Source organism: Ruditapes philippinarum, unplaced genomic scaffold, assembly GCF_026571515.1.
Source record: "Ruditapes philippinarum isolate M1 unplaced genomic scaffold, ASM2657151v2 ctg104_1_1_1_1, whole genome shotgun sequence".
NCBI classification, from domain to species: domain Eukaryota; kingdom Metazoa; phylum Mollusca; class Bivalvia; order Venerida; family Veneridae; genus Ruditapes; species Ruditapes philippinarum.
This window is the reverse complement of record NW_026855603.1, coordinates 148645-175249: the sequence shown is the minus strand read 5'-3', so window position 1 is coordinate 175249 and position 26605 is coordinate 148645. Positions and strand designations below refer to the sequence as shown.

Genomic DNA, 26605 nt, shown 5'->3' with positions numbered 1-26605 from the left:
ATTGTAACCTCTAAAATCATTTGAATTGATCGATTAAAAAAAAATTCAAGTTTTCCTCTATAAATCTTAAAAAGACTGCTTCGAACGACAATAAAATTGTTATCAAAGGTTATGTCCTTTTATATCATTAAAACAGCAAAAACAATACAAACTTGTTCAGTAGTCTTACGTTTATATTTACACAAATGACGATAAATTTCAATCAATTTTGACGCATGTCACCAATTACATTTAAAATAGCGTGATGTAAAAAGGCAGTTTGATATAAAACTGTGCAGGGTTAAAATGTTAAAATCTATATTATACATGTATTTGAAATATTCGTGATTAATTTAATTATCATTAAAGTTTTACTTTTAAAAATAAAATTAGTCAAATAAGATAAATAAAATGCACTTTTAAATATGGCAACTTTTTGTACGGAATGTCCATTCCAGTAACATAATAAACCATGTTTGATTCGGGCAGATCTAAATTATTGTATTATTTTATGGTTATCAAGATTGAGTATAACACTTACTCCATGTTCTAATACATACACTACTTAATTATGATCTACTTAATTATGATATATCATACACGTTTTTGTTTTTTGTAAAGCCCATTTCTCAAAAGTTCTTTTTTAATTTTTGTGTACTTTTATAGTATGCAAGAGGTCCCCTAAATTACCTGGAAAATCTTTGTCATCTGTCTTACTTTTATGCAATACGTACATAATATTGAATAAGTATGTTGTATGGAAGTCAAATACTGCTTTGTTTACATATTGCTACTGTCATGACAAATTATTTCACATTTATCACTACTTTCTTCAGGTAACAGGTATCAAACATTCTCTTAAACCATTATATATACACATTTGCCCTTTCAACAGAAAAGCAAAAATTTATTTGTTTCTAAGGCATAATGTGCCCTTAAGGCATTTATATTATATTCTATCAAATTTAAACCGACATAACAACAGTGCACCTGCTTGTCATAAAATGCTGTTTAAATCTTTTATTATCATGGAAAAAATGTGTAGGTAGCTTTATTATTTCACAAGCATGTATAATTGTATATTTGATTATTAACACAATGTTGTTATATCAAACGATTTGATCAACAATGTCGTGGATTATTATTGTTCCTTAATTGATTTAAGTATACACATGAATATTTTATTGACCACTTCAATGAGACACTTTTCTGTTTAAATGTGATAGACTATACACTATGAGCGTTTTTATTTTCCTTTTACGTGCCCATTTTTATGGTGATGAACTGTCGTGTCTGGATAACTGTCTTTTACCTATATTGTATATACGTTTTATATTTAGTGTTCTTTTGTATAAATGTTACAAACTTAGTGTTTATTTGAATCATTAAATCATTGCAACATCTACTTTTGATGATATACAATATTGGTAGACAAGCACTTGAAAACAAAAAATATCTTATTCCAGTATAATAGAATAATATTAAACAGATTCACCTAAGTTGTATCTTGCTTTTATGATTAGTTTTACTATTAAATGACATATAATTGTTATCTTAACGTATTTAAATCGATTTTTCAAAATTATTCATGTTGAATCTACTTTTATAATAAACAATACTTTGTAATAAATATTATTGGTGGCTTAGCAAGAGCTAAAATAGAGAATGTTCATATTGTATATTTATAAAAGCAACACACATAAACATTGTCCCCATTTTTATCAATAGCGCATGAATTACACAAAATTTTGCACGCTCAAAAGAATGGATGTAGTTAATTATTCATATACAGGATTTTGAATTCTTCCGCATAATGTATTTTACATTCATCTTCATTATATAATTTATATTATAATTTGATGTTACATGTACAATATGGCAAAATGCTCGTTTTCGGCAGGCTGCATTCTGTTATTTTACATAAATTTACATAACAATTAACTCTATATCTAAACCTGGAGAACCGTATGCATCACATTTTAAAGTAATACCATGAAATATAGCGTAAAAATCAAACCATTAATCTTGACAATTCAACGGAAGCGTGGCACGTGCTTAGGAAGAAAATCGCATATACTTAGGTATAGAGCTAGTGAGCCACATTGACAGGTTGTAATCGTCAAAGCAAATATAACTATAATTTCCAAACTTTTAGTGGAACATTTCCCAATTACTGACAAAAATGACGATTTTCAAAAAGGTTTAGATATTAAAGAAGATATACTAAGTCATTTAACTATTTACAATACAGCTAACAACGTCTATTTACAAACAAAATAGTCATAATTTCCTTTAAGATAAATGACATTTTATCGTTGTTTTATTGTTGTTTAATTGTTGTTATTGACACTATTTATGTTTAAACATTACACAGCATTCTATAAAAACGTTGTGTTTTGCTATTTCATACATTTTAGAGAGTAAAGAAAGTTATGTTTAATGACAAAAGTAGATAAGAATAAGTTAATAATTAATGGCATTATTGTGGTATATGGAAAAAAAACTATGATGACTCATCATTCTTTTCTAGAAGACTAAACACCATATTAAACAGTTTGACTTCAAGAATGATTGTATGAATCAATGGCGTGGGCGTGTTTAACTAAGTTTAAGTGTTATTCATTTAACAAGTTTCTATAGAAGATGACAGTCACTAGGTGCTTCAGATACAGACCATTATAAAGACGTCAGCGTTCCTAGTCTAGATGACCTATCAGAAGTAAATAAATGTATACAGGTGTCGCTAACAACTAGCGTATCAAACAACACACTTCCCTTCCTCGAATGAAACATTTGTCTTCATTTTGTTTTACATCATTTCATAAATCACAAATATACATAATTTAATCCGTAAGATACAGTTTGGTAATGACAAATTGTCTTTCATATGTTTGTGAACAGATTTGATTTTAAATGACATTTATCAAAAAGCTATTATAATTAGGTTCAAAATATTTCGTCATTTTGTAATATTTTCTATATGTTAACCTGTAAAATGATGCAGGCATTTCCACATTAATTGTGATTCATTATTCTTATTCGCTAATTTATACGTCACGTATTTAATCAAGAATATAGTTATTTAATGATTCGGAAGTTTTACTTGGATCAAACGAGAAGTTATTTTACTATAGATACGTTAAAGCGTTTTACATTTTATGTGGTTATGTTATATCGTGACATTTATATGTGACGAAAATATTGATATACAATGTGCATAAATATGTACTTATTATGAAAGTTTAAATAAAACATGATATATAAGAGTGCATTAGGTTCATTAAAAAAATATATAACATTTGTGTTGCCATTAGCATGGTGTCTAATGCTGTGTTCTCACCGCCGATCAGATCAACTCGATCAAGCACGATCAAGCGATCGGGTACCGCTCTAGCTCGGTTTGCATACGTGATCGGGGTGGTCGGAGCGGTCTACCTTAGTCGGCATGGCTCAGGCTTCCTACCCGAATTTTTTTGACATGTCAAAAAAGTTCGAGAAGCGATCGAGTAGATAAGCGGTCGAGAAGCGATCGTATAGTGATCGAGTAGAAGATCTAGTTGATCGAGAATAAATCGTGTAAGGATCTAGTTTGGTCGGGTATACATCTCTTACCAGATCTGTACACGATCGATACACGACAATTCACGACTCGATTACGATCATTACGATCTGGTCAGGTGGAAATCTGGCAACGATCAAGCAGAGTCTAGTTGAGATCGTGTATGACTAGTGTATAGGTCTGGGTGATTGAGAAGAAGTCTGGATGTTGGTTGGGTTGTCGTCGAGAAGTCGTAAAACATCGTGTAGGGTCGACTTGAGGTCGTGTAGGAGTCGTGAATGTGCATTTAATCCAGCTTAGTCGGGCTTCATCGGGGAATTAATGTGATCGGGACGATCGAATTGATCTGATCGGTGGTGAGAACATAGCATAAGACATACACAAATCCAATATACTTGAAACGATTTGCATCAACTAGCAAAAAGTAAATAAACATCTCATTTTTTGTTATATTTATAATTAAAATCCACACTTACCAATATAAGCTCTCTTTGCGACTGGTTCCGCAACCGTGGCGAGCATGTCTGCGCCAGTAACAATCCAGTGAGACTGGTACCCTTGCTCTTTAATTTGACCTAGATTTCGTCCAAACCCTACGTGTATTATATCTATGCCACACTTTCTAGCATATATTATCTCCGCCATGTTTCTGTATGAACATTTTCCTGATCCCTCAGTCAACAAAACAATACGTTTAACTGCATTTTGACGGCCGTACTGGTAGAATAAACTGCTAGCCGTGTTTATTCCCTTTTCAGTACAACCACCGCGAAATGATGGTCTTAGTAGATTCAATGAATCGATCAGAAATTTCCTTTCATTTGTTAGAGGGATCATGTCATCTATACCTATACTGACTACAACAACACCTATACGGTTGGCATCAGGTCCAAGTGGTGTAAACTTAACAAACTTATTCAGAAAGTCCACAATATTTGGATTCCAAACCACTTTTCCATTGGCATCAATATGCCCCATTCTGTCTGACGCGTCAATAACAATAAGGATATCTGCTACCGTTGGACCTGGAGATACTGAAATAGATTATTAAAATATGGAATACAAAAATAACAATATATGATTGATTATATGTCATAGATTCTACCAGTGCTAAACACACAAACATTGCAATCAGTAACTGACTTAGACAATGTTATCAAATGCCTTGACTTCTTTGAACATATACCATCATTTGTATCTTCTGAAAATATCTAACATATTAAATACGTGATAACTCATTACTACTTAACTATCTAAATGACACCGTGAATATTTTTCATCATGCGCTAGGAAGAATATGATTCAATCAAACAGTTATATAACTCATTAAGAAAGCACAGTCTTAGGCTTCAATGATATGCATTTTCCTGAACAAGTTACAGAAATGTTTATGGAAATAATTACACATAACGTTTATTAAAATTTGCTGTTTTATACATTTGTTTTCCAAACATACAATGATTCCGTACAATATAAAACATACTGGAGTGAAAATCTTAACAGTCTCACATTTATTTTCTTGCAAATACAACATTCCAATTAATCAAAATGCGTCTTAAGGGATTTATGATTGCTATGCACATTCAATATGATCTATAATTGCTACACAAAGCATAACAACTGTAACAAGTCAATATACATATACATACAGTTCATCATCATTCATATTCTATAATAACTAATTATGAGTTGTTCATTTTTGACGTAATTACTTATGGTATAAGAATCTTAAGCATCGTGTGATTATATAGTTTATGTGCAATATTTGATAATAGTAATTCATTTGCCTTTCTGGTCTCATATGATCAATTCCAAGGACCTAAGCAGCACGAACAACTTAACAAATATACAACACATAATTAATAAACGTACACAAATGGTCTAAATTTCAATCTTTAAAAACTGATTTATTGATTTGTATGTACAATAACCACTTACAAAAGTTTCATGCATTGTTATTGAATACTGATATCATAAAAGATATTCAAGGTTATTATTGACAGATATCCATTGTTTTAATGACATATGTAGAGTACGGAATACATTTGTAATTTGAATTTTTTTTTCTTTTTTAATTATTTTCTTAATGTTTTTTGTTCTCTTTCTTCCATACTTTGCATAAATTTTTTTCTAAAATTATCTGTGAATAAAGAAAGTTACATGCCTGGGTAGTAGACATATGAATGCATATAACACGTGGAATAAAAAATAAAGATGAAAATTGTTATTAATTAATGTTACTGTTTATATGACCATATATCTTATAATTATCTTACCTTGATTGCCAGGGTTGCCTCCCTTGGAGTTTACTTGAGCTACAGGGATAGGAACAAACAGATGATTCATTGATAGATGATGTACAGGATCTACTTGAATATCAGACGGTTTACCTTCCAGCACTGGCCCCTGTACAACCAAACCTAGAGCATGCTTATGAGGACTTGTAGGCATCTTACTACCAGGTGGCATGCCCCCCTGTGCCTGCATGTACGATTTCCAGTCCGGAACTTGCAGGAAATTGACTGGTGCCCCTGGTGGTATAGAAATATAACCTGACTGGTGTTTTGACGTCGCGAAACGATGTTTAGACTGGTTCACTTGAAAGTCAACAAATCCTATTGGAAATTGTGGAAGAGTTAAATAATTGCTTGGAGACACCGGTGGTGACATATTAGTTCTTTCACTAGCAAGTAGAATATCAAGTGGTACATTTGGTCCGTTAAAAGCTGGCATTTTCATGGCCATATGTGCCGCCATTTGTTGATTCATAAATGGCGGCATTTGTTGTTCTTGTAAAGTCGGAATAGGTCCATGTAACCCCTGTAACTGTATATTGTTTATGATGGGATCTTGAACTGAGTCGTGTACAAGAGCAGCAATGTTTGACAGCATGGCGTCAGAGTTGACTTGTACTACAGATATCACCAGTGTCAGAAGCTGGTACCATGGTTGATGCCACGTCATGATTTAGCTGAATATTAAATATAACAAGAACGTCTTTAACAATGAATAATATAGTTAAATATATTGTAATATGTAGGGTGAGCAATAGTTAATGAAATTGTTATTTAAACCAATGATTAATCTGTATAATTTATGATGACAATATTTCATATTTCACATTATAAAAATTACTATCGGTTCTATAAATATTTTTGATGTGGTTCGACACAAATTAAACTTTGATTTTTTATATATATGATATATGAAGTATTGATAATAAAATGTTATAAACTACCGTAATAAATCAAAACATTTATCCATGTTATTATAATGCTATACACGGATGATATATTTATCTTAGTGATACAAACTATATGAGGACTGATATCATCCTTTTTTAATGTTTATATTTATATTACATTTTACATTCTGAATTGGTTTTTACCAATGTCATGACAGACAAACAGAAAATGTATATTTTATTGGCGAATACATATGAGCCGTGCCACGACAAAACCAACATAATGGGTTTGCGACCAGCATGGATCCAGACCAGCCTGCGCATCCGCGCAGTCTGATCAGGATCCATGCTGTTCGCTGTCAGTTTCTCCACTTGTAAGAGAGTTGATAAGCGAACAGCATGGATCCTGATCAGACTGCGCGGATGCGCAGGCTGGTCTGGATCCATGCTGGTCGCAAACCCATTATGTTGGTTTTGTCATGACACGGCTCATATTTCTGCACATATTTCTACACTGCACATGACATGTGTAATGAATAATAATGATAAAGAAACTTATTATATGTTATAACTTTTTGTAATGATATAAATGTATCTAGAGAAAGTATAAAATCTGTTATTCAAGTTACATCTTTAAATGATTGATTCAGTACAATGATGTGATAAACCTAATATTGTTCTTCAGTATTGAGGTATTTTACAGGTATATTTCTCAACAATTGATAAATGTATTTCAATTCTGACAAAGTGATCCCTCGTGAAAAAAAACTATCACTCACAATCCCTCGTGTACACTGACAAATATTTCTGACAAAGTGGATCCCTCGTGAACATTGACAACTATTTCTGACAAGGTGGATTCCTCGTGAACAATGAGAAATAAATTTCGAAAAGAAATGTGAATTGCTGAATCTTCTGTTTTTTTACTTCTTAAAAGAGCGATGAAATGCAAAATCTCCCGAATCCTCTTGCATTAGAGTAACCAACGCTTAATCTTATTACGTAAAAATACTAAAAAACTGGATTCCGATGGGATGGACCAGAATGAAAAATTCATTAAAAAAAACAGATTGCATTCTGTCTTATTTACACGGTTACAACCTACACAACATGACGGTGTTCAATATTGAAAAAAGAGAGTAATAACGAGGACTCTAAATGTTCAGTGTGGTGGATTAAAAGTAGTGGGACCATTTATATTACCAATGGAACAGAAATTACAACACTAACAGATCAACTCTTAGAGAATTTAACAGTCGCCGAATCAATAGTAATTTAATATAATGTTTACAGCAATTTTGACATCATTTAATACGTTTTCGACTACAAGAAAACATATTGTTATTGTATATAATGGTGATTTATTGGAATATTTATATAGCATAATGAGTTATGTTCATTAATCATAAAATGTTTAAACAAAAAACAAAACAATACTGCAACAAACATTTAAATCAATCTGCAGAGTCATATGTCATCATTATTGTGGTTTATAACTTAATTATTTAGCATTAACTAGGGATATATCTCTCTCTGACTGTTAAACACATGGCACCGCTTATTTAATATTTTCATACATTATCTCAAATAGTCATAGTTGTCGCCTTGTCGTTGGTTAATTTAGATTCGTCGATCATTTTTGGTGTCTCAAAAATATCACGATTTGTAAACTGTACTTGATAGCATTACATTCACTTCTACTTTAAGACTAAATTAAAATATTCACCTAAGTAATGATATAGATGTAGATATATTTATAATGCGCTGAATATGTGAATAAAATGATAATTACTTACTCACGAATTGCTCTTTCTCTGTTTCCAGTAAATCATAAAAAATTAAACTATGATAGTATAATACATCGTACAAAGTCATTTTAATTTGTGACTCAATTGGATGTGTACAACATTTCTTGTATTAAAATAATCCAAGATATATAATATCAGTTAATATTAAAGAATCCATCATAACTATTTTATCATTATTTTCTACGAAATCTGTAAAATTATGATACAGCCCAACTATTGAAAATAAATATATACTATAAATATAACAGGTGATATATAAAACAGTTTTATTCTCTGACCGTTCTTTTTATATTTAATTGATATTACTGAACAAATGATATTGTCTATAAAATGTGAGGACAAAACCATATAGAAGGTCATTCAACAACAAATTGATCATTTATATACAAAATGTCACTATAATTCTATATAAATGATGAATCAAATGCATAAAACAAAGCAATGTGCAACGAGCGGTCAATATGAAACATTGCACCGTAGTACTAGTTTCATTAGAAATTTCAAGCGGGCACTTGTTTACAAATGAAATTCAATTAAGTTTTTTATTGAATTTCATAAGAATTTTTTAAGACATGGATTGTCTTCCATCATAATCCTATTTGTAAGAATATTTAAGAAATGGTTTGTGTAAATTGTAAATGTATCATGTATATATATCTTGGGAAATAAAATATATTTTTAAACTAATGAAGTTTATGTCACATAAATGCTGACTTTATGAATGTATAATGCTGAGAAACGCTATTTGCTGCGATGATACATTGGCAATCAGAGTTTATGTCAATATTAGGGCAATTCAAATCTTTGATGTACTTTAAAATTACACTTGGAGACACCGTGTAATAGATTTAAACATATAAAGATATATATCGTTCAACAAATTTTGAAACTTAATGTTGACAATTAAAACGTCATATAAAATACATCATATAATTAACACAGTAGAGTAATTGTATTTGGTAAGTTAAAGAAAATGCATTTTCAACATTATTTAGATTATTCTGATGTTGGAAGGCTTGTCAAACCCGAAGTCGTGTCTTTATTCACAATTAAACAGTTATTTTACATTCATTACATATATTATTGCTATATATGTGTAATTTATAGGCCTGATATTTGGGTCATGTATTCACTCTAGAAGAATTTGTAATCAGCAGAAATGTGATTTATCACCTTGTTATAAAATTTTACAACATTTGCAATGAGGAATTTCGATTCTTGACACACAAATGAATTCAAATGATAGAAAATTAAAACAATACAGTAATTTGGTTAAGGGCTGTTCATCGTCCATTAATAAAGCATTTGGTAAAGGCACACGTCGTTTATAGCTTGCTTGTTATCATTAATTAAATGAAGCGGCAAGTTCGTTAACCTCTGGTCGCATGTCTTACAGCCAACGGTAATCAAATAATTGTCAAATATGGTGCAAATGTCAATAAAGATTATTATTTATCGACAGGAAATATGATATCATTCTTTATTAGGCTCGATTATATTAAAATTTCTTTTTATTTATATGTCTACGATAATATATATATTATGATAACACATGCGTACTTTTAAGAGCTTTAACTTGGAAAATTTCAGTACTAAATGGTATAAAACATTTACATTGATAAATTGTCAATCAATGATAGAGACTCTAAGAAAATATGATTAAAATGCAAGTGTTTTATTGTATGATTTTTTAATGTGATACATGTAGTTTAGTTGCATAATATACAACTTAATACAATATGCCTGAACATACAATTGTCAAAAATTGCCATGCATGATGATTAACAAAATTTCTATATAAACAATAAATTGTTGACTTCAATGATAGTATGTAGGTGCGTTGTAACATGACTCAGAATGTATTGTAACTATTGATCATAGTTGAAGTTTCAATGAATTCATGTAATTTATAATTTTGTAAGAGTAACGTGTTATCTATTCCACAGCAACACAGACTGTCATACGTGCCAACAAGAAACATAATGTAAAAACAATTTCTGATAAAAGTGAATATAGTTGAGCAGAAGAATGTTTGAAAAATAATTTATAGTGACTTGTATTTTGTGAAAAGCACACGCAGTGACATGAGTAACAAATATTTGTACATTATTGAGACTGAAAGGTGAAAATGTTTGTTTGCTAGAATTACATTTGGACCTGGTGTACATCTAACTTGACTTAACTTCAAAAAAGAATTTAATAATTAGAAGATGGTTTTAGGAAAACACGTGCTTTAAACGATGGCATACCAGAGTTATCTAGTTTTAAAAAAGTCTGGAAAGAGCGCAACGAAAATAATGAACAGGTTTTATTGCATCTGTTCATGACAGGAAATGAAATATGCAACATCTTTTATAACTCTTTAGCACCGGATAAATGCCAAAGTTGTGAAACATTGTTTATATATTAATCAAGTAGATTGATTATGATGACTTAATCTTAAAACGTTATGAATTTAAATGAACAGATAAAGTTATTGCGTATATATAAAAACTTATTATATTGACTTATTCATTAATATAGGTAATTTGGGAACCTATGTGAATCAATAATAATATAATAATATCTAATTTCCGTTCTAGGTTAACGGTTGAATATAAAACATATGTAAATTACTGTATCAGTTACTTTCCCAATAATATGTGCCTGGATATTGTGCTCTAGTATCATTTATCCGATCGACCGGCGATCAGATGGGGCTCTCACAATAACTGGACACTCAGATCGGCCGATGTACAATGATATAACTCTTCATGTGTTTTATATCAATATAAATATATAGTCTTTTACAAATCATTAATTGATTGGTCACTTTTATGTAAATTGTAGATGTATGTCTATATATAATGTGAATGAGAATGAAATAAAATATTATTATCTTATCTATGTGGAGAGTGTCAGACAGGTGTTCATAATGGTTTTGGTTAATCAGACTATTTGACAAAAGAAAGTGGAAAACGATTTATTTTCCTAAACTTTATCTTTAACAGAAAAAAACTAGAACACAAATTCACCATAAAAGGATTTAAGATTGATTGATCACAAAATAATTATGTTCATATTTTTATTTCGTATACTATAAAGTGAAATAAGCAGATATTTAACAAGCATATTTGAAATAATAAAACAGCTGATTGATAACCTCAGCGGCACGTTATATTATCAATAAACATACAATTGAACAAAATAGTTTAAACAGAGATCAAACAAATCCATGAACCCTTGTTCACATAAGCTTTAAGTGTTTTAACTTTTTATTCCATATTCATTAACTTTATTGAACTACATGATGAAGAAATGTGAAAACAATATCATCTTTTTACATATAAATGTTATATAAAGATACTATATAAAAGTAGTTTTAGTGAAGAGCATTTAAAGTAAAAAGTAAAATAAATATAATGTTTTTATAGCTATTTATACCGCTTTCTTTAACTGTCAATAAAACACTCATACAGCACAAATCAATAGCTATAACTTATACGTTAAAATACAACGCATGTGAACAATATGCCACATTGCATGTGGACGATATAACAAAGCTGGTGTGGACAAACTGCCAAAGTTCGATTGGACAAAATGCCAAAGTGGATAATAATCCACAGTTCGTGTTGATGAAATCCTACAATGAATGCGGACAATATCCTGACTCGATGTTGATAGCATCGTAGGAATATACTTAAACGAAAATATTTTATACTGCATTGTCTTTAACATTAAGACTTTACAAGCATTGACTTTTACATTAAGACTTTATAAAGCGTTGACATTTACAAAAATACTTTATACTACATTGTCTGTTACATGAAGACTTTATAAAGCAATGGCTTTTAATACTTTCTGCTGCATTGCCTTTGACATTAAGTCTTTATACTTCATTTCTTGTTTTGTCTTTGACATGTAGACTTTATACTTCATTGACTTTGACATTAAGGCTTTTTACTGCATTGTCTTTTACATACACACTTTTAACTGCATTGTATTTGACATTAAGCCTTTATACTGCATTGTATTTGACATTAAGACTTTATACTGCACTTCCTTTGACATGAAGACTTTAAAAAGCAGATACAGCATTGTATTTGATAGTAAGACTTAAAATAGAAGCAATGTAATGTACTCTCCGAATTATTTTGTCAAAGTCAGTTTAAATGCACGAAACATCTCTTCTTCTTTTGTGATATTCATAGTTTAATAAATTAGATTTTACCTAGGGTTACGTCCTTTATGATTTAATTACTTTCATTTTCCGGTTTTATATTTTTCCCCATCTGGGGAAAAATGCCATTTTTTAAAAGTTCGATTTTAGATAAAATATGTCTGCTTATTAAGCTTTAAGTTAAGTGATGAAAAAATGGAAATATCAAAATGTATAGTATGCTGGCTGTATGAAAATTGTTCTTTTAGTTCATATTATTTCACAAACGTGCCTTTGATGAATATGTAGTACATAATGATTTCTAATACATAGTCAATAATATTTGTAGATGAAACAAATAAAACATATATGGTCATTACAGAATTTCTATACGGTACATACCTAGTAATGATTAAATCAATTTATCAAAATAACCAACTAAATCACTCCATCGAGCAAAACTTTACACCATTTCCCACTCACGGCTCCTCGCAAATTGTTAATGTCTTTTGAAATTATAATAATAATAGAGAAGTTAGATAATTATTCATATGATGGATTGAGCCCGGCCTGTTTGATGAGTGAACGTTATTTTCTATCAAAACCAAAACCTCGCATGTCGTCCGTCAAAGTCAACTTTTCCCCCTACTTAAACTCTGTAAAGAACATCAAATTAACATTTCATATATTTAAAAATACACATCGATTGTTTTGCAGTTTGGACCTGTTGAAGGTCACTGTCATATCTTGACGTATTGTTCTTTACGATACATATTCCAGTTTGCAGCAAGGTTGAAAATATCACGTCAAAATATTATTGCGGGCTTTAGTAATCAGTGTTTTAATTAACATTTAACTTTGTCATATGAAAGCATTAATGTGTAATTTGAAACAAAAAATGTGCGATGATTCGTGGCCACGATAATTTGATCGTGCATACTAATAAATGTCTATATATTTGTCAATACAAAAATTAACAACATATTTTGATGGCAAATAAAATGATTATTATTATCATATCATAGAAAGATCATTTTATATATATCCATAATTCTATCACGCTTCAAAATATTCCCCTATCAAAACAGATAGTGCAATCAAGTTCATTATTACGCAGTATATGCACAGCATAAAAACAAATACTTATACGCCATATGGCGTCTTATATGACGCCAATTAACCAAATGACGTCAGGAAAATTACTTCTATGCAGAATGTAGTTCAAAGTATTTTTTTTATCAATTCTCCTTTTTATAAGCATGTTAGAACGGAAATAGATATTTATTTTTCTTGTATTATAGTATAATAATGCATGTTTTATCGTTCAAATGCTTTGTAATTAATCACTCAGGTTTGTCGGTCTTCGTGATTATGACTCAAACCGTGCATTGCACTAAAAATATCTTTCTCCTTAATTAAACATTTTCTGAAGAAGAAATCATATTAAACTTTATACAAGAGTACAAAGCAATATGGTAGTAACTCAATGAAAAAATGAAAATACAGTCTAGAACGCCCTGGTTGTTCTTCATTACGGTAGTACCCTTATTATTATTCTGTACTTTATATATTTGAATCATATTATTTTATAATTCAAAATTTTTATTCTCATGAAAAAACTCTTTGCTCGTTTTTGTAAAATGTTTGATGAGTTTACCTATAAAACGTCATACACAGACATTTTGTCAAAAGCAGAAATGGTCACAATGTTCATGAAATAAAAGATATTGTCACAAACAGAAATAATTAATGTCACAATGACCATGACAAGAATATATTTCGTCAAAAACAGAAATGGTCGCATTGTTCGTGACAAGCAAGGATTTCGTCAAAAGCAGAAATTGTCACATTGTTAATGAAAAGCAAAGATTTCGTCAAAAATAGAAATTGTCGCATTGTTCATGAAAAGCAAAGATTTCGTCAAAACAAAAATGATCGCATTGGTCGTGACAAGCAAGGATTTCGTCAAAAGCAGAAAGTGTCGCATTGTTCATGAAAAGCAAAGATTTTGTCAAAAAAAAATGTTCGCATTGTTCATGACAAACAAAGATTTCGTCAAAATAGAAATGGTCGCACTGTTCATGACAAGCACATATTTCGTCACAAACAGAAATGGTTACGTTGTTCATGACATGCAAAAATTTCGTCAAAAACTGAATTAGTCACATCCTACAAAATACTAGTACGTGTTGCATGTTGGTTAAAGGTATTAAACACAAGATTTCCCAGCTGATAAATTACTTAAAGGGCCTCCACGGATGATTTGTTGACTAAACAATACTTGAATAATATGATATATACTGCGGTCTACAGAATAATAAAAAAATTTTCATTAATTATTTTTTTAGTTTTAACATTTTCACAAATATATTACACTTATTTTATACGTTAATAAAACGTTATCATGATGTTGTTGTTTTTGTAGAAATGTGTTTTGTACTTTAAAACTTATTACAATACAATGATTTACAAGTGACGTTATTATTAAATGATAATTAATCAAAATGTTGTCATGAAAGCAATTTATATAAAATCAAGTCAGTCACAAACATGATTTTAAATGCTGCTAACCAGAATAATGCATGACAGCTGTTGACAGAGGTCACATGACTTCTTCAATTATAACATGTCTGTTGTTACAACTTCAATCAATTACTTGATGTTTGTAGTAATAGATCTATTAAATTAAAACAGACATATCAATAAATATTCATATATTATAACATGCTTGGCATAACCGATATATAACTACAATTATTTCATTTAATCATTAAATATATTGACATAATTAGTAGTTATACATGTATAATAACATTGATATAACATGGCTGATATCAAGCAATTATTACGATTATACATGTACTTCGCATAAAATGGTTTGTATGCAATCCAAACACCAACAATATCCTTTATCATATTTTTAGATAGCTACTAACTACAAAGCACATAAACCGTCATTCAACCCATAAACGACGACCTAACGGACTTTCCCAACCACTTACAAACTAAAATCGAAAAAAAAACATCGTCGCACACTCCTCCTTAAGTGTACGATATGCACCAAAAAGAAATATCAAAGTATATTTAGAAATATATGGGAAAAGGATGATCCCTCGGGAAGCATTAATCACAACAAAAGGAAATTGCAGACTCGATTTGACTGAGTCTGTACATGAGGGATAATGAAAAATTGCAACATTCCATCAGCTTGAGCGTGATTCAACACTTAAAAGTGCTGGAATCAAAGAATCAATAACCAACAAATCTTATTTTTTTGTACTTTCTAAAACAGCCATAGGTAACACAAATACACACTGAAATATGCTATTATACCATAGTTTATATATATTATAATATTTTGTGTCGGTCATCTTTTATTCCATTCTTTTAAAACTTTTCTTCATGGCTGTCTACGTCCTCGTAGGAGACAAGGAAGATAGATCGATAGAAAATCTATTATATTACTGGACAAATGAAGTCTTTATTTATATCATATATCACGACAAAACCCTTAATGAAAATGATGTATTCAAGGAACAATCAGGGTTAGTAATTTAAATTGTTAAATGAATTCTAAAATTTCTAAAATATGAGAAAAAAAACCCAATAGTTCTTATCATAGAAACATAAAGTAAAACTCACTATAAAAATCAAATACAAATAAACGACAAATATAAAAGAGTGTTAAAGATTATTCTTGCGTTTGTTTCATTTCATTGAAAAGAACGACAGAGCAGTTTTCATGAAAATCAAAAAAGGAGAAGAAATGTTTCGTGCATTTAACAAACTTTGGCACAATCATTCGGAGGCAATTCAATAGAAAGTCTTATTGTCAGAAACAAATCAGTAGAGAATTTTAATGTCAACGACAATTCAATAGAGAGTCTTAATGTCAAAGACAATTCAGTAGAAAGTCTTAATGTCAAAGACAATTCAGTAGAAAGTCTTAATGTAAAAGACAATTCAGTAGAAAGTCTTAATTGTCAAAGACAATTCGATAATTCGATAGAAAATCTTATTGTATGTCAAAAACAAATCAGTAGAAAGTTTTAATGTCAAAGACAATTCAGTAGAAAGTCTTAATGTCAAAGACAATTCAGTAGAAAGTCTTAATGTCAAAGACAATTCAGTAGAAAGTCTTAATTGTCAAACACAATTCGACAATTCAATAGAAAGTCTTATTGTCAAAAACAAATCAGTAGAAAGTTTTAATGTCAATGACAATTCAGTAGAAAGTCTTAATGTCAAAGAAAATGTAGTAGAGAGTCTTAATGTCAAAGACAATTCAGTAGAAAGTCTTAATGTCAAAGACAATTCAGTAAAAAGTCTTATTGTCAGAGAAAATGCAGTAGAGGTAGCGCGATAGCTTAGAACTGTCACTCCTGAGGTTCCGGGTTCGATCCTGGGTAACACTCTTGGATTTTTCAGAGACACTTTCAGTGTTTCCCACCTACCTAGAGGTATACTGGTAAGAAACCCAGGTTATCCTCGCATGTATCAGTGCTAAACAATGGGCATGTAAAAGAACCAAGGGGTCTATTCAATAAGAGTCTTTTTTGTTGCTGTTGGTGTTGTAGCTCTTTCATTTTCTTTCTTTTTGGGGGGGGAGGGGGGGGGGGTGATCCATTGTGACAACTGTAAATCTGTTTCTTGCCTACCTTACAGATAATTAGCTGTTTCCCCCAGTAGTCGTCAACATCTCAATATTACTAATGGAGATTAATGACCTGAACTGTTTTAGTATAATCCAATTAACTTGGAGAACATGTGCGCATATTTTAGCAAACAAGATGATTTAATGTTATTGACATTAGAGATAATGATGCATAAAAAACATATATGTAAAAATAACTCATACTTTAGTTAAATCAAATGGATTGCATTTCCTTAAAACTACAGATTTCAATGTAAGTATACGTGACTAACTGGAAAAACTTAAAGTAATCACGAGTGCATGAAATCATGATACATGAGTTTTGAAACATCGAACTAAAACTCTATAAATAAAATGCAAATTGATGATGTTGTTCTTTCATATCTATTAGTTTAGTTTGTACTAGGGTTCATAATTATGTTAAAATGTTTGTTGCGAATCAAATCTTAATTTGTTGTTGCTGACAAAATAGTTGGAATATGATGTTGACGTCAATAATTCAGGACAGAAAAAAAGAAAGAAAAACATCTAGCAATATGATATATATTTCATTACATATCTGTGCCGCTTTTGTCACTTAAATCGTGCAATTATTTTTACGTGACGTCATTTGCGTGATACAACAATAGTGTATAATTTATAAAGACGCGCCCAATGTTAATGAAAAGCAACTGATTCTTTTTACTTTAAACAGTCTTTATTTTGGGCATATGACAAAAAGAATATTATATACGTGCATATACATTAATAAATTTATTGAACTTGTTGAATAACGTAGTATTGTGCTCGCCATTATATAATTTTATCCAATTCGTCCAATAAACTCAGTATTGAACCTACACCCATTGATTCAATATCCTCTATGGCTGATATAGAACCATATTTCACGGATAAAATCAAATAATAAGTTAGTATCTATCATTACTCTCCTAGTTCAACTAATTCTACATAAAATGACAGGGATCTGACATAATTAAGTGATCCCCAGTGCTATTGTTAAAATAATTTAATGATGTGCATTAACATAAACTATTTCATGTTCATCTTTAACTTTATTTTTCTATCTTTTCAAACTGAAATCAAACTTGTCTGAATGCTGTATTCGTATTGTTTAAAATAAAACAGCTTAAATATATTTTACAGAGCACCAATTTGACTTATTTTGTATTCACTTATACGTTATAGATTATCATAGATTATGATATTGGAAGACGAACACTTCATGCATCGTCGGATACCCACGATTGATAAACATGTCACATAACATGCAATCAATGTTAATGGTTCGGCCGTGGGTATCCGACGATGACTTCATGCTGCACAACCAATATCCTTTAATATTTCTGTATTTAAATATCATACAACTGATAACAAACTTAATATCTCATCAGTAGTTTTTTGCATCTAGATAGAATGGAATGTCGTTTTCTTTTATAATTATTTGTTATACATTCAAGTCATATTTGTAGACATTTTCCCAAGGAATAAGTGATACATGTAAACATAAAGATTTCGCCTTGTGACATTCACTTTATAAAGTATTTTGAATGGAAATTGAATGGGTATAGCTGATAAATAAAGATGACAACATTATACACAGAATGTATGGTTGTTTCCCTTGTCTAAAACAGAAACACAACAAAAATGCTTAAGGTTTTATCTATTACATGAATTCATTAAACAGATGTTTCTTGTAAAACTTTGATAGGTATTTTAATTGACAAGAAACAATCTAGAATTGTGTATGATCTCATGTGAAAATTGCATGTTCATAGAGACCTTATATGTTAAGATTAGCATGTGATAAAGGACAATGAAAGTTTTGTTAAAACATTTACTGATAGAATACCAATCAATGTGGTACAATTAACATAATATGAATGGCAATAGTTGACACGCGCCGGTCACTGTATGGTCTTTATAGAAGCATGAAAGACATTGAAAGTTACGAAATTTAATGATTTATTCAATATTAATTCATGAGTGTTACACGATCACAATGCACTATGTACGTATATATTTGACAATGATAGGTGAGAGCAGGATATATTACCGCTGTTACCAGAAACGCCCTGATTGCCATGGTAATTAAAGGGTCATAATGCACTAACCTTTAATCCTGTGTACGGCTTAACTAGAATAAGATGTAAATCGGTATATTACAAAATCAGCATTAAAACATATTATCTAGGCCAGTACATATGACTGTCAAAATAATGAATACACTATTGATACATCCGTTTTCACCTTTATTTTACCATACGTTATTTGGTCACGTGTGTTATTTAGACAATTATACAATCTTACTTTATTCCACTTTAATTATTTTACATTGAGCTGTATTTTCAATCAAAATGTAATATCAAAGCTTAGTTAAAGCATTTATTCTAACTAGATAAGGAATATGCTATATAATTGACAAGTTTTTAAGCATTGTTAGGAAGTTTGCGTAGTATGTTCAATATTGGACACAATTTATTAGTTTTTCCAATGACAAATAAACACTATGACTGACAGGTAAAACATAACTCCTTAAACTACAGTAAATCATATTGTATGAGACACGTCAATTAACAATCTAAATGAAGAGTATAATGCGCGGTATAATTACTAATGCTTTAGATAACATAAAGTTAAACATAAAAACATTTTCCTTAAAACATGATTTAAGGATCGTATGAAATGCCCAACGCAACTACATACATAATTACACACTTTTTGGGTGCTCGGATGAATAAATGGATTGATTTTGGGTGGACGGACATACGGACGGACACGCAAGCACGCACGCACGCGCGCGCACACATACACACACACTCACAATCACAATCAATCGTATCAATTGTAGTAAGAAACATCTGGTAAATGGAAATCTCATTATATTTTAAAGGGAGACACAGGCAAAATTTTCATTTCTTACTTTTGTATTTTTCATTCATCATTCTGTAAATTCCCTCAAAATGAATACATTAGACAGTCATAGGAACAAAACTTTACTCCATATAAAGAATAAAATGGTGGTTTCCTAACTTGACCCGCGTGGGCCATGTTAGAGCGCTAGGGTTTTACAATAGTTGTTACAGCGAACTCTTGAAACGTTAAAGAACATGTCAATGAATGTTTAATCCTACAATATCCACAATATCTGTTATTGTAACTTCAAGGGTTTATTCAAGTCACATGACTTGTTTAAAAACTATTCGGTGATTTTATTGGCGTCTAAATTTTGTTCAATATAAATAGATAAATTTACGCTTAAAACCAAAAATATGTAGAATTTAAACAGAAATTCATGCTAGAACTTTTTTTTTAAAAAAAAAATGTCATTTTAGCGTGATTTGAGTACATAAGATAATTTTGATATTTTTGTAATTATTTTGCCTGAATATCCCTTTAAGATACAGTATCGTCAAAAGTATTGTATATTATAACAACAATCTGTCTAATTGCCAAGAATTGTCAGCCTCTGTCACAGTCATTTAGTTTTTCTAACTACAAGAACAAAATAATAAATAACACGACAAGGTAAGTAAACGCTTGACAATGATGCATGTATCATGTAAACGCTTGACAATGATTTTTTCCAACAAAGACAGACAGAGTAAATCGTTCATATAATGTAAGTAAAACTTGCTTCTTTGTTTATTAACGTTCATATACTTATATAAATTTCTTTGCGGTTCTTTTATGACATTTTAATGCATTGAAATATTATTTCCGAGGAAAACATGTAGTCTGTCAAATAGTGTGTGCATGTAAATAATTATTTAAGTCAACAGTAAATGTCTGTCAAACAGCTTCTGTAGATCTGTCATTGTCTGTACAACAGGAGACAATATCTAGATGATATATTCCTATATTTGTTGCCGTTCCCCTTGCCTGGTGTAATATATATATCAAATAAATGCACTGATAGGTAAAGTTAAAACAGACATGACGAGAAATGTTATATACGTATGTTATAATGTTTGTTGTTGTTGTTGTTGTTGTAAACATGTCACCGTGTTGTTTGATAACTTTAGAAATGTCCCATCTTACAAGCTTATTTTTTATTTAGTGAATCATATTTCTACATATATATTTATTATTTAATAAGAATTAAATAGCAAAAAATTAAAACGTATCTAGCTGACAACAATATTCTTTTCATGATATGATTAAAGATAGGACAGGATTTATGAAAATGAGGAGGAAATATTTCATAAAATGCTTTTTTTCTGTATAAGTGTATAATACTTTCGAATCTTTCACATATACAAATGCAGCAAACATGTGCTCAGTGAAAGCTATTGCAAGACACGACACTTTTGTAGGCAGCAAAATACTCGTAAAATGAATTAACCAATACTTATTGGATAAAGTTTTTTTTTCTCATAAATGTTTCCAGATATAGAGCATAATTAAAAATATATTTCAAAAAGATTGACTATCAAAATAGTGATTGACCAAACATTGAGCTTAAAAATGTTAAAGATAAATATAAAAATAAAAAAACGACCTAAATTATAAAAAGACTGCGCTACACTTCTTAAAATTCTAGTGTTATGGATACATTACTTACGATATTTATAGAAATTTCAGAGGGTCGCGTGGATTATTGTGCATATCAAAATATAATGGCATAATTTCAAGTTATTTTAACTTTTATCTTTACATTCGCCGTTTCCATTCAATGGACTTAATGTCATTTTCAAGATTCTTTTCATTTGACCTGAACGTAACAACCAGATATATCTTAATCCACCACATGCCAAAAGTCCGTGCGGAATAACACTGTTTACTTAAATATCTACATGGAAAATATTTAAGAAAGAAATAAAATTATCAGGAAACACGTCAGCCAATTGAATTATCTGAACCAAAAGAGCATGCATAAAATGAAGCACACAACTGTCGTATAAATACAACTAAGTACACATGTACTAGGAATCGTTAAATATAATTAACTAGGGCCCGGAATTTTATTGTGATATTCCAATATTCAAAACTCTACTGAATGAATATTGAAATGGGGAAACAAACACTTTTGGACAAGAAATTAGAAATACATGTTGAATCCGACAATACTTCATAAAAACGAATATTCGAATATAATTCGAATACGAAATAAAGAATGTTAGAACATCAAACTATACTTATTCGTTCCCGACCCTGTAATTCACATTTAAGCTTTTTTCGTGCAAATGTTTTGACATATGGCCAAAATATATAACAGTACGCTCACTGTGAACATACATTATTTGTGATATATCATTCTAAAATTTATGGGACACGAAAACTTTTTTGAAATAAAACAATATAGGAGCACATCTTACCGTTTAATTTGTGGATGTTTCATTTATTTTATGGATTATTTATGTGTGCAACAAAAAGAAAAAAAACTTACAATGAGTCAATAACGTTATAACGCAAAGTGTCATGGCGTAATTTATGAACGGTACATTAGTTCATACAATACAATAACTTAACACAGGTTACGTGAAACTTGTCTTAAGTAAAAAAAAAAGTTAAGTGTTCTATAAATACGATTTTTATGATTTATAACACGGAAATCGTCAAATGTTTCTGAAACAATGTGTAAAACGTTGACATTTGTTAAAATTATATATTACTCTGTGGTGTTTTCAGTACACTTAGAAAGTAAGGTGAAAAGATTGTGGTTATTTCAAAGTTTTTTGTCGTTTTTTGAGCCTAGCTGTATGCCACATGGACATCTTAGTTAGCAAAAATCCTGTATAATTTGTGTAGGACTTTATGTTAATATAAGAACTTGTTCAAAAGAACAAAAGTTTTCTGAAATTAAATGTTTCTAGGCAATATAGTTTAGCTCAAATTGTATCGAAAAACAATACTTATTATTGTAAGTAAATTCTTGACGATAATCATTCACACGAAACAATATTCTTATCTTCTTGTGAATGATAAGGGCTATGATGTTAAACAATATATGTAGAAAATTCTCATAAATAATGCGCAATTACAAGTTCACAAATTCGCTGAAAATCAAGCAAATTACTGAATTGATTATAGACGTTTTTAAATCTTTTAAGAAGGCTTGGTTTGAAAAAATAATAAGATAGATGTGTTTGTTTGAATATAATCATGTTAAGAATTATAAGCAAGCATAAGCTATGATGTAAACGGGAACAAAATAATAGTACTTTAACAGCTGGTATTCTTCCGTGTACGACTATAACTAAATAAAGATGCTGTGAACACGTTAACGTGCAGACCTGAACATAATGTATAAAGTCAATTATAGCACGCGTATTTATCATCTAAAACTTCTTAAATCCGTTTTTACTATCAATTTTCTAAAATTTTCGTTGTTTATGTAAATATAGATTGAAATGTATTCCGGGCCTTTCAGTTCAACCTTTACCAGACTACTTTCATTGTAGTTAGACATTGTATTCGTGGCATAGAAAGATCAAAGACCTATACAATATCATGCCATGTAATTGACATGCCTGGTTCTGTTTGCCAGGTTACATGCTGACATAATATGTCTCTACAGATTAAGAATAAAGTGTTTGGTTCTAAAGAAAACTTCAAAATATCGTTTAATATTTCGTTCATTAAAAAGGCTAGGACAATCTATAATAAAGATGATTTACTTTACATCATAATGGTCAATACAAAGAACTACATGAGATTTCTTTCTAATTCTTGTTTATAGATCATCAAATAAATTCTTAGTATTTTTTATATTCATTTATAAGTCTATAACATTATTACGAGCGTATAGATACTGTTAGTTTTATTCTAATGTCTCCAATTTTGTATAGTATGAAAACTGCTAGATATAAAGTACTAGTTGGGAGAAATTGACTTGTATAATTATTCTAAATATAACTTATTTGTGTGCATGCAAAAATGCCCGGTTTTTACACTGTTCCCCTGGTAAAAGCTATTTAATCAAAACTTTCATAACATTAGACACGTTATTCTTATAAACTGTTGTTTTCGAAATATTTTTTTGCATGTCTCGTTCTATATAAATTGTTAAATACACCCACATATGTTATAATACTGATATCATTTGTAAATTGTCTGTTGTTACATTAAATGTAATCTTGACAAAATAAAGAAATATTGTATTGTATTGAGAAAAAAAAACAGTAAAGACTGATATACGTTGTTATGTACTTTTGAAACGATCATTTATACTGTAACTTATTTTCGGACTTTTGGCTGAAGAAAATCTTCGACTGTTAACAGATTATTAGATTTAAAATATGTGTTACTGCTGATTCTTGTTTTGTCGATAAAATGTGCTAAAAGAAGAACTTTTTCAAAGTTCTGGCTTTATTCGGTACTTTACTTTCAGACTGATTGTGTCTATAGAAGGAAATGTTAAGAGTATATTTTACTATACAGTACGTACATTAGTATATCACATTATTTAGAAATATAATAATATAAATGTTCACGTACCAACTGTTATCTTGTGTCTTGTATCCTTATAAGAGATGAAAATATGTCCTCACGATTATATAGAAGAAGATATATAAAAACTTAAAGTCCTGTTTCACATAAACTTGTAATTATGTAATCCGCCTCATGGTGCACGCACCTTGGTGTTAAAGACAGCACACTTTAGATGTATGACATATATTAAACATGCAATATTAGGAATACACTTAAACAATGATAATAACTCTTCCCCGCGAAATTGAAAATTTGCCCCGAGGAGTTTGGAAGTGAAATATATTACAAGTGTCCGTTCTGACTAAATATCACACTTCATCGACAATAGATGAAAGAAATCGATTCGTTACGATCTATTTGATTACGTTCATTAAAATTCTTTATAGAAAAATAAAACCAATTGACGTGAACGTTACACAACGTTCATGGCTGACGGCAAAATCATTAAACGCCCAAAATTGTTTATACAAATCTGAAAAAGAAATTCTACAACAATTCCATTAAAACAATTACAAATAAACATAACAATTGCTTCACCTGTTCTACGTTTATTCTTGTCAATACAGTGCTGGTTCCATATATGAGAAACTTGGACAGAAATGTCAATTATACAGCACTTAATTCGTTTGGTTGATCAACTCGGTACTATAATTTGAGTATGATAATTCAGTTTTAATTAACATTTAGTTTACTACTTACGTATTTGGATAATATGTTATTCGAATTCTAGTGAATGTGCATGTACACATTTGCTCACACGCTTGCTTGTAGAATTTCTGCTTAATATAGGATTGTCAGAACCATAAAGCCGCTCCTCGTATGGGCGAAATTTTATCAGAACACCTAACTTTGAAATCAGTCATCATTCTCCGCCTTCCCACATACATAAAATACTGCCAAACGTGCCCAGTAAAGTTTTAAAATTGCTGGATGACCGACCGTCAGCAAACTGGTATGATAAATTCTTTGCGCCATGGGTCAATATCAGATTTACACATTGATTCAGATACCAGTTCTTATGCTTGAAAAGTTTGTAGAACATCGCCACAGATTTCACAGATTCAAATATATTGTTTGATATAATAAATCGAGTTGAGCATTTACCGAGGTTGATATATAGGACAAGTCACGTGTTCCAATCTTGTAACGTGTTGCTCAATATTCTCTATCAGTTTAACAGAAAACGATGAAATAATTTTCAACACTTTGTCAGATTGGCGTGTAATTCATCAAATACTTAAACCATAAATCGAACGTATAAAGTAACGGTAACTATCGGGGCATGATGTGTGGTAATGACAATCTGCAGTATGTAATGTTTAAAATCGAAAAGGTGAAAAATGTTACATTGATGGTATCGTAGAATCGGTTTAAGCTTTAAAGATGAATTTATTCTTATACCCCCACAAATGATGTTTAGGGGGATATATAAGATTCCGTCGGTCCGTCCGTCCGTCTTTCTAATTCATGGTTTCCGGATGGATGATTACTTATGTTTGGAATGAGTTATTGCGATCAAATTTTTTTATGTAACAACCTTATGTGGAAACCCCGGTTGGTATTGCTTTTGGACCTTCAGGTGTCAAGATCAAAGTCCCTATTACTATAAATAGAAAAATGGTTTACGGACAAATAACTAGAGTTAAGAATGAGATATTGTAATCAGACTTATTAATATAGCAAGCTTATAATAGAGATTTTTAGCTTGAGCCGATACCGATAGACGAAGACGGAGACGGCTAATTTTTATGGGGGCGTTTCAAAATGATTTTTAAAAAAAACAGAAGGCCAAGCCAAATATAATAATTGCATTTATTAAAAAGCCTTTGCTATGTGTTTTCTGAATATATTC

General features: G+C 30.3%; 1 protein-coding gene across 1 annotated transcript in view; it reads right to left on the bottom strand.

Moving 5' to 3' along the window:
- Window positions 1–25073, bottom strand: part of LOC132743848 (SCO-spondin-like) — a 60204-nt gene extending 35131 nt beyond the window's left edge. The window contains exons 1-3 of the mRNA XM_060732420.1: window positions 24760–25073; window positions 5815–6509; window positions 4015–4572 (exon numbers count right to left, since the gene is read on the bottom strand). Of these exons, the coding sequence (XP_060588403.1) occupies window positions 4015–4572; window positions 5815–6502 (1246 nt within the window). The 5' untranslated portion in view covers window positions 6503–6509; window positions 24760–25073. The remainder of the gene's footprint in view (window positions 1–4014; window positions 4573–5814; window positions 6510–24759) is intronic.
- Window positions 25074–26605: the final 1532 nt, after the last annotated feature.